This window comes from Olea europaea, chromosome 12 (genome assembly GCF_002742605.1).
Source record: "Olea europaea var. sylvestris chromosome 12, O_europaea_v1, whole genome shotgun sequence".
NCBI classification, from domain to species: Eukaryota; Viridiplantae; Streptophyta; class Magnoliopsida; order Lamiales; family Oleaceae; genus Olea; species Olea europaea.
In genome coordinates, this window is record NC_036248.1 from 10,154,045 (window position 1) to 10,164,533 (window position 10,489).

The following is a 10,489-nucleotide window of genomic DNA, read 5'->3' on the forward strand; positions in this document are numbered from 1 at the left end:
CTTAATTAACAACTAACTCTTTAAGATAAATTCAAAGTGCGATTAAATTCATTTGTCACAAAAAATCGCCTAATATAATTAACTCATATCAAATAAACTAATAAAATGTACACTAATTAATTAAACCCCAAAATGTGCGAGGGAGAATGGTGGATTACGAATTAATTTAAAAATCATTATAAAATAAATTCTGAAAAAGTCTACAATATATGTGCAATAATTTTACATCTCAGAATCAAATAAACTTTGATAGCTGGAATTACTTTAACCATATAATAGTGAAAATTTTATAAATAAATTATAATTTTATTATTTTAAAAATTGACAGTTCAATTGAAAATGTAAATTGTGCTGCTTATGGAAACATTTTGTAACAATGGAACAAGAGAATTATTTATTAAATGATAGCGATAGAAGAATGCACCTTGAAAGAGCTAAGAGTCAATTTTTTGTTAAATTCAATAGAATTACTTTATTTATTAATCTTTCACCATGCATATCCACATATGCTTAATTCAATATTTTATTAAATGGTAAACAATTTTCATAAATAGTTGACGACGATACTTAGAACACTTTGAATCGTCTATTTAAAATTCAAATTGTTTGGATAAACAATACGTTTGCTTATCTACATTTGTTCTTCAATACAATATTATTACTTTACAAAAGGTGTGTGTATATATATATTGTAATATTATAATTGAAGGTGGGTTTTTTGCCCTCGTTCTAAGGAGGAACAACCAGGCTATAGCGTCAGACTACTTGACATAATCCTTGACATATTGCCACATGACATGCCATCATTAGGTCATTTTAAACGCAGACAACTTTTCTATCTAAATATTTGTTGCCATCTTGAATAATGTCATTATATGTGTTAAATTTCTTCTATCAAAGGAGGACACATGAAAAAGTGTAGGCCACCTGATTTTAATTTTTACTTGTTCATAGTCTTATCACACTTAACAACCTCAATTGCTACAGTATCCTTTGTCTCTCACAACCCACCCCTCTATTTAATGCTTCATCCATTAGTGTTCAACACTCTCAAAATATATACAATTTGCCATCGCTTTTTTTACTTCTCCAACTTATCTTTCAGAGAATAATTTCTCCTGTTGATCATATAAATGTCTGTAAAATCACATTTTCTCATCCTATTTCTGGGTTTTATCATGCATTCATATGCATGTAATGCTCGTCATATTTCTGTGGTTACAGACTCAGATTTTCTCAAGAAATTTCATGTCAACAAGGTTTGTTTACCCCCTCTCCACTCTTGATCTCTTTCTCTCTAAAGTTCCATAACACTTATATATGCAGCAAATGTTTATGTGAGAGGTGAGAGAAATTAATTGTTGGGATGGGGGGTTAGGGTAGGTGAGGTTTGAAATGAAACAAATTATCGATAGATTCGATCCACTAAGGTCTTAAGCAGCCATGTAAGATCACATTCTCGTCAATATTTTCATTGTTAGAACTTATAATCTTCATGCGACTATTTAAAGAAGATTAGGGCAACAATATTGAAAAGTTTGAGACCAACTTGTTACAGAGATAATAGGTTGTAGACCAATGGAAAAAATATCCTCAAAAAATATGTTTTTAAAGCTAGTATATTATATTTTTTTTATTTTTTTTATTTATTTATTTTTAATTATGTCTATATCTCATTACCCCATCTCATGTGCCAGTCTTTGAAAAAAATAAGTTTTATAGATATGGTTTATTTGTTTGGAGTAATATTTTCACAATGTTACCTACCATGTAAGTCGAGTTTATTTTTCGTCAATTAAGTTAAACTTCATAAATGGAGTTATATGAGATACGACTATTCTGATATCTCGTTATACTGTGCAGATTGAAGATAAATTTAAACTCGACGTGAATTCAATTGAAGATCGTACACGGCATACAAATGCACGCAGATTGCCTAGCAGGATTCCCAGTAATGCAATTAGTCCCAATTCAGGAGAAACCGGAGCTCTTCACGAGGGAAAGAAAGGCTGCAAAGAAGCGAAAAAATCAGGTCTAACTTCATTCAAGTCTCCTCAATCCATATCCTCGACCCATGACCCGCCGTCCCAATCACAACTAATTTTTACTCAGATAGTTTATAAGTGTTTAGACGAGATGCTTCAACTCTTCCTCGCACGTTTGCAATGGTGAATTGAGAAAAACTTCCAAAGGAATAAATATAATTGTTAGGGAAATATATTGGTTAAGCCACCATGTACTATTTTGACATGTTTGATTAGGTTAATTGAAATGGGATTGAATAATATTAAAGAAAAAATAAAGTTAAAACATTATCTATTATAGTTTCAATATTTCGTGCCAAATATTAACATTTTCTTACGTATTTATTGATGGGTTTAAACATGCAGGCAGTGAAATTTGTGAGTCTTCTTCTCCCCACAAGGTATTGCTAAATTCAGCAAAATTTGAGGTAATTAAAACAGCGTTTTTTTTTTTATCTCGTTTTATGGTGTATATGTCCAAAAAGTATTAACCGAGTTCAAAAATATATACTTTCATAATAATTCAATATTAATCCCCCTCACCCTAGCTACATTCTTCGTTTCAAAAGTTAAAAATATATACGTCACAAACCTAGGGTAAATAAAATATATACGTCACAAAAAATATTAATTATCACGTCAAATCATTTTAATGAGACATACCAATCATGCATCCTCCTTCGGTCCGATCAATTTCTTCATGTTCAAATTGAGGCCTGGTATGGAATTGATTCAATCATGGAATCATGAATAGTCATTGGTTCAGTTGTACATAGACATCGCGTAATCTAGACCCCGCCGGGAGTGATTTTTTATCCAAAAAAATTGATTTTTTACCCGTTATTTCATTATTTCAGCCGTAATTTTTGACTCCTTCTCTCACAGATGGCTCCTACTTTTTTTCTAATGATCAAAAAATCAATTTTCAGAATCCCTACCGAACATACCCTGAAAATGACAAAGCAAATGGTTACTGCCAACATTCGTGCATACAAACATTTGCAAGCACGAAAGGTCTTTTGTTTTCTATGAAAGAAAGCATTGATCAGTGCACTATTTTTGTGTATTGTCATGTCAGCTACATTTACCCAAACATATTTGGATGGTGTTTTCATTAAAGGTCTAACACATAAGTTGTTTTATATACCTGAATTCAAGACTTCTGTGTACATTAATCCCATGAAACTATAGACAAAAAACATAAGTTATATGGCATTAATGGCTTAGCATAAAATGTTTAAATTAAAAAAAAAAAATTATTGATATTGGTTTTTTATTTTCCATGTTTACAGAATTTCTCCAAATTGATTAATTAGTAAAAGTTTATTTTGACAGTAATGGCAGAATTACTCTAAAAAAAAAGCCAATTTAGTTGGTCAAAAAAATTTACGCTTTGGCAAGCATGTATATAAAATAACATATAGGAAAACAATTTGTTTAATTAAATATTTATATCTTTAAGATTCATTTTTCTTATGTGTTGTGCAGTTGTGCCTAAATTTAACATTTGCCTTCTGACTATAATATCAGTAACAAGGTTAAAAAATTGTCAATATGCAATAATTTGTAGAGAATTCTCAAAGAATATACTCATAAAATGGAATTTAAATGACCTGATTTTATTAATATGTTGCAATCATTTTCTTGTGTAGGATTCAAGATGGAAAGCATTAATGGATCATAAAGAGAAGGTTTCGACTTTTACCATTGATATTGAACAAGAAGATAAGATAATGGATACAGACTATCATCCTCCACACCGTAAAGCACCTATTCATAACAAATAAAATAATCACTCTATTAAAGTTAATTACTTTATTAATACATAGATTTTACTCTACGGACATTTAGAACATGTTTGGTTCATTGTACTAGATAGTTTATATAATATAAGAATAAAATATATGCTTTTTATATTCTTGTTTCATAATGCTACATAACCAAACATGTGCCATTAGGATTATATCGATGGGACAACATATAATCAATATTGTCTTCTTCATCAATCCAGTTAAATTGTGTTCAATATAGTATTATTGGATGTAATTGATACGTTATATTGAAATCTGAGTTTCATTTAAGTCTTAGACATATGTAATTGCTTGTTTGAATTTTTTGAGTACCAGTACTACATATATGTTTGTCAAAACATTTAATTGCTTATAAACAATGATTTCTAAGAAAATATGCGATTAAAAAGTAGTTATATTGTAATTTTACGAAATATATGGTAAAAAAGAGTTTCACATAAGTACTTATAGCTCTACCAAACAAGGACAATTCTTAAAAGTAATACATTAATAAGTGAATATACAGTTGAAATCTTTATACGGTAATTATTATAATATAGGAATGTATACTGTCCACGCCAATGTCAAACATACGTCATCTACAAATTGAGTTTAGGTTCCAGCTTTAATATAGCAGCACATTAAAAAATAAATATTATAAATGATTTATAAATTCAATCATTATCAAATATTAACTTCAATCAGACATTCATAATTACTATTAATTTATTATCTATATGTTTTGTAAAACCCACTACATTACTCTTATGAATGATAAATATTTCAAAAGAAAGTTATTGCATTAACAAATGCGTTAAATTATCGTCTTTTACTTGCTGAAAAACTGTGGCTTGCCTTCCTGGCTTCAAACATTACTCACCAAATCCACAAGCAATAATAATAATAATAATAGAGTAATTAGCACAAAAACGTCCTCATCGTTTGCACTCATTGCACAAATTGGTCGCATCGTTTCAAATTTGACATTTGCACCCTTATCTCAACATTTCCTTGCGAAAATTGGTCATTTCCACTCATTTTGTTAAATCCTTCTGTCAAATATCGGTAACTAGCTCAAAATATCCTTATCGTTTGCCTTCATTGCGTAAATCATCCTCATCGTTGCAAATTTGATATTTTGACCCTCAAATCGGCCTTTCTCTGTGCAAAAGGTCCTTATCACCTATTTTTTTCATTAAAACATTATAAAATGACTAATTCACTTTCTTCTTTAAATTAAAATATAGCACAGAGAGAGAGATAATAAAAATAATTGTAATCAAAGTCCTAAATTTTTTGAACAGTGCATACAAGTCCTGTTTTAAATAATTTAGAATGGGTATTAACAAAAAAACCATCTTCAAAAAAAAAAAAAAAAAAAGGACTTATTTTCCTTTTAGTTGGGTTTGAATTAGAATAGCTGAAATTGTGATTTGGATTAAAATCTTGAATGAGACTTCTAATGATAGAAGAAACAAAACTATCTTCAAACATCGCTTTGTAAGGTAAAAGAAATTTAAACAAAATCAAAGCAAAATTTAAAAACAGTTGTGTGACATATACATAATAGCTCACAAACACATGATGTATTGAGATATGATTGAATTAGAATTTATTTAACCAAATAATAATAATAATAATAAAAGTTCCCAACTCTTTTTTTGACACTTCATCTATATGTAAATAATTAGGTTGACTCCCTTATGTACAAGTGTATGTGTATATATATATATATTAAAAATAGGCGAGAACATAGAGGTCATTTACAGATTTTTTTTTTCAGAATTTATTAGACATGGTCTAATTATAAATAAAAAGAAAATATTTTTATTTAAAGAATATATAGAATTTTTAGGAGTAAATATAGGAAAAGGAAAAATAGAGTTACAACCTCATATAGCTCAAAAAGCTTTAGATTTTCCAGATAAACTTGAAGATCTTAAGCAGTTACAAAAATTTTTAGGATTAGTTAATTATGCTAGACCCTTTATTAAAGATTTAGGAAAAATTGCAGGACCCTTATATGGAAAAACTTCACCAAAAGGTCAAAGATATTTTAATATAGAAGATATTAAATTAGTCCAAAAAATAAAAGAGAAATTAAAAGACTTACCTAAATTATCTATGCCATTAGAAACAAACTATTTAATTATAGAAACAGATGGAAGTATAACAGGATGGGGAGCAATTTTAATTGCAAAACCCAATAAATATGCAGATAAGGATAGTGAAAAAATTGTAAGATATAATAGTGGAAACTATAAAGAAAAAGGTAATATAAGTAGCATAGACTTAGAATTACTTGCAGTTAATTATGCATTAGATTCTTTTGAATTATTTATTATTTCTAAAAAAGAAATTACTTTAAGAACAGATTGTGAAGTAATAGTAAGTTTTGTTAATAAAATGAAATTAGAAAATAAAAGAAGTAATCGAAGAAGATGGTTAAATTTTATAGATAGAATTACTAATACTGGATTAGTAATTAATTTTGAACAAGATATAATCTTTGTTAATTATTATGCTACCATTATCTTTTAATAAGAAACTTAATCCTAAAATTAAATCTGTATTTAAAGATAATTCTCTTACCCATACTGAGTCTTTAGGTAAACTATATTCTGTACTTTTTCTACAATTAGTCTCAAAACTAATTCTTGCTGGTTTTAAGATATCTTGGTAACTATAAAAATTCTCATCTATTTGTTGGGCTTCTATAGGTTCTTTTGACTTTATTATATATTTTTCTAGTATGATTCTTTTATTAATTACACAATGACTACATCCTGAATCTATTAAACCTAAACAAATTATTTCAAAATTTTCTATTCTAACATAACATTTTACTTTAATACTTTTTAATTTTTCTGAATTGCAAAAAACTTGAACTAATTCTGGTTCAGGAGTAATTTCTGGGTTTTTTCCTTTTTTATTTAATTCCAAGGATTCTAATTTTTGTAAAATATATCTTTGCATATCTTCTAAGTTTTCTATTCTTTTTCTTAATATTTTTATTTCTGATAATTCTATTTGAATTGAATCAATCTGATTATCCTCTTCAAATTCTACTAAGTCTTTTTGTATTAAGCATTTTTTACATGCTTCTAAAAAATAATTTTTACATTTAACTCTTAATTTTTTACTAGGATACCATTTACATAAAAAACATGGTATACTATCTGAACCTGTTTCTTTTACCCATTTATGTTTACATTCTAATTCTATATCCATAAATTCTAATTTTTCATCTGAATCTGATAAATTTTTAATATTTGAAAATTCTTGTATAAAATTTTCATAATCTGATTGTTCTTCTAAATTACAATTATTATTATAATCTTCTATTGATATAATACTATATACTGACTCTTTATCTGAAACATATTCATCTATTTCTAACAAGTCTTCATTAGTACATTCTACTAAAGTACTTCTTGTCATTATTATTTATCTTTTTTGGACATATCTTAGCTAAATGATCTGTTTCTCCACAAACATAACAATTTAGTTTATTAGGATAATTTCTTTCTGATTTAAATTTTCTAAAATGTCTATTTTCATCTAAATAAGGCTTTCTTCTATTAGATTTTCTAAGATAATATCTTTTCTTAAAAGGTTGACTAATTTTCCTTTTATCATATTTTCTTTTAATCTTTTCTCTAAACTTATTACCATAAGTCTGAGATGTGAAAATATCTTTACAAAATTTATAATCTTTCTTTTTTAGTTGATTCTGGATTTGTAATTCAACACATTTTTCTTCTAAACATTGCATTATGAATTGTGTTCTTATTCCTATACTCCATAAATGATCTGATTTTTCTATAACATTCTTATTTTCATTCCATCTTTTTGTTATTTCTAATCCTAAGGGACCTGGTAATTTATGGAATAATTTTTTACCTAATTCTTGATTAAAAGTATTACCTGATATAGAAACAAGATAATGATATTCATTTAAAAATTGTTTAACTTCTTTTCCTTTAGTCCATCTATTTAAACTAAGTTGTTCAAGATTTCTGATAGCTTTATGTTGAATTAATAAATGTCCTCTATTTGAATCTGCTCCTGTTAATAATTCATGTATCTTACTAACAAAATTATAAGGATTATTTCCTAATGCTACTAATGCTTCAAATTCTGTTTGTTTATCTTTCTTAAAAGCTTCCCATGTAGTTTTAGCACTTTCTCCTAAAAATGTTTCTAAATATCTATACATTTCTAATGATTCCATATTATCTGCTAATCTAATATAATGACCTAATATTGTATTCTTCCATACTTCTATTATATTATTCCAAGTTTGAGGATCATGTGCTGTAATATTTAATATTTGTGGTTTATGTGGTGTCTGAAATTCTATTTTAGGTTCTAAAGGTCCAACCTTTCCTCTAGCTATATAATTTCTTTCTTTATCATTATAATCTGTATAAGCTATTCTAGGAGGATGACCACCTAAATATTGATATTGTTCTGGTTCTGTTTTAATTTGCATAATTTCATATGTTAATTCTTTGTAATTACTATCCTTTGAAATTTCTGTTTTATTATCAATTTCCTCTATATTAATTCCTACTCTTATATTTTTACAGTTATCATAATATAAATATTCTTTTTCTCCTATTTGTTTAATTATAAACAAATGATCTTCTAATTTTAAAAGTTCTGTAGGAGATAAATTCATTTCTAATTCCTTAGGATAAATTATTCTGTCTTCTATTTCTATTTCTACTGCAATAAGAAATTCTTCTGTTTTTTGTTGTTCTTCATCATTATTATTATATCTGTTTCAGAATCATTATTTCTATTTATATGACTATAATTTCCAAACCTTAGACTAATTCTTCCATTCAAATCTTTATATGTTATAGCTTCTTGAGGAGCAAAATTGGTTCTTGAGTTTCCAAAATTTTTTCTAAATCCCATTCTAATTCTGCGAAAAGTTCTGAATCATAGGTTTTAGGCTTAATCATTTTTATTCCTTTACTACTCATTAAATTTATTACTTTATCTATGTATAATTTGTATTTTGTTTGAGAATTATTACTACATCTTCCTAAAAATCCTATACTTATTAATAAATTTTCTCCTGAAATAACACTTCATATCCATGTGTTTGGATTCCTATTTTAATTTTTTCTGAAAAATCTTTTATAGTTAATAAAAAATCTGGATTACAATATATAATTCCATTATTATCATTCATATCTACCTCTGTACTAGTTATCATACTTTTTTCTATATTTTGAATTCTTTCATCATAAATAGTTAATAAAACTTTATTTCCTAAATTTTTTCTCATTAATCCTTTAATTCCTATTACTATTAATCCTAGATGCATAAATCTAAAATTCTTTTTTCTTAATTCTTTTTTAGATTCTTCTGATATTAATGATAATTGTCTTACTTGACCATCTAAACATTGAATTGATACTTCTCTAGTATGTCTAAAAAATTGAGTTCTTGATTCAAAAATTCCCCTATTATATAGATTTTCTGGATTAAGTAATTGTAGACCATGAGTTTGAAATCTATTATAATCTTGTTCATGATCTATAAGTTCTTCTATATTCTGATTATACTGAGGCTGTCTATGTAAAATTCTTTCTATTATATTTGTACTTATATTAGAAGTACTATGTCTACCTCTATCGTAGGAGTACTATGTCTACCTCTATCATAGGGTTCTGAAGATGGTCCTACTTCTCTAATAGTTCTTGATCTGCCAGGAAAATTATTCATATTTTATAAAATGTTGTAGATAATTTTCTAGTTATTTTTTCTTTACCTGTATTTTTTAAACTTAATCTATCTAACTTATTTATTATGTTTTCTATTTCTTGAGTTGGTTTATTTTCTATATTATTTAATTTTTTATTTATATTTTTTATTGCTTCTGTAGTCTTAAGATCTGGAAATTTTTCTTTATCTTCTACTCTAGAAATTTTGTTTAAAATAGTTAAATTTTGTTCTTTAATAAAATCTAAGTTTTCACGAATTTTATTAATATCTTTCTCAATATTAAAGATTCTTTTTCCTAAAGAACTTACTTCTCCAATTAATTTATTAACCTCTTTTATTAAAAGATCCAGTTTAAAACTCTAATCTGAATAATAAAAAGAATCTAATGAAAAATTTGTATGATCTGATAAATAATTATTATCTATATTATCTAATTCAATCCTTACTTCTAAATCTGATATCAATATCTGGTCAAAACTATTTATAAAATATTCTTCTCTAAATTCTGAAATTAAAGATCTATATAAAATCTGTTCTTTTAATTCTGGGTGTAAATCTTTAGTTACTTGTAAGATAGCAAATAAATAGTCTATAGGCTTATATTTTTCAAAAGAAATTAATTCTATACCGTATTCAAAAATCTCTTCTATTTCTTTGTAAAATGTAAAACTATAGGATATTTTTTCTAGATCTACAAGTAAAATTCTAAAAATCATAAAACAAGTAAGAATTTTCTAAAGATTCAAAGAATTATACCTTTTCTAAAATCTGAAGAAATATACTGAAATAATCAGCACAGGAACAAAGGCTCTGATACCAAAGAGAGGGGGGTCCTGAAAAAGGTTAGTATTTCAAGGATTATAAGAAGTTATAAGGCAGTTATAAATCAAATTATAAAAATCCTACTCAGTACTCTTCTTAATTGAAATATCT

General features: G+C 26.6%; 1 protein-coding gene across 1 annotated transcript; it reads left to right on the plus strand.

Annotated features, from left to right (window-relative positions):
* Positions 1-936: 936 nt before the first annotated feature.
* Positions 937-3,992, plus strand: LOC111406959. The gene is made up of 4 exons (XM_023036310.1): positions 937-1,259; positions 1,864-2,032; positions 2,391-2,452; positions 3,677-3,992. Exons 1-4 carry the CDS (start codon positions 1,134-1,136, stop codon positions 3,809-3,811), a joined length of 492 nt encoding a protein of 163 aa, XP_022892078.1. The 5' UTR covers positions 937-1,133; the 3' UTR covers positions 3,812-3,992.
* Positions 3,993-10,489: the final 6,497 nt, after the last annotated feature.

Coding starts and splice junctions, on each gene's coding strand:
- LOC111406959 (XM_023036310.1), top strand. CDS start 1,134: ATGTCTGTAAAATCACATTTTCTCATCCTATTTCTGGGTTTTATCATG. Junction 1,260..1,863: donor AGAAATTTCATGTCAACAAG/GTTTGTTTACCC, acceptor TATACTGTGCAG/ATTGAAGATAAATTTAAACT. Junction 2,033..2,390: donor CAAAGAAGCGAAAAAATCAG/GTCTAACTTCAT, acceptor TTAAACATGCAG/GCAGTGAAATTTGTGAGTCT.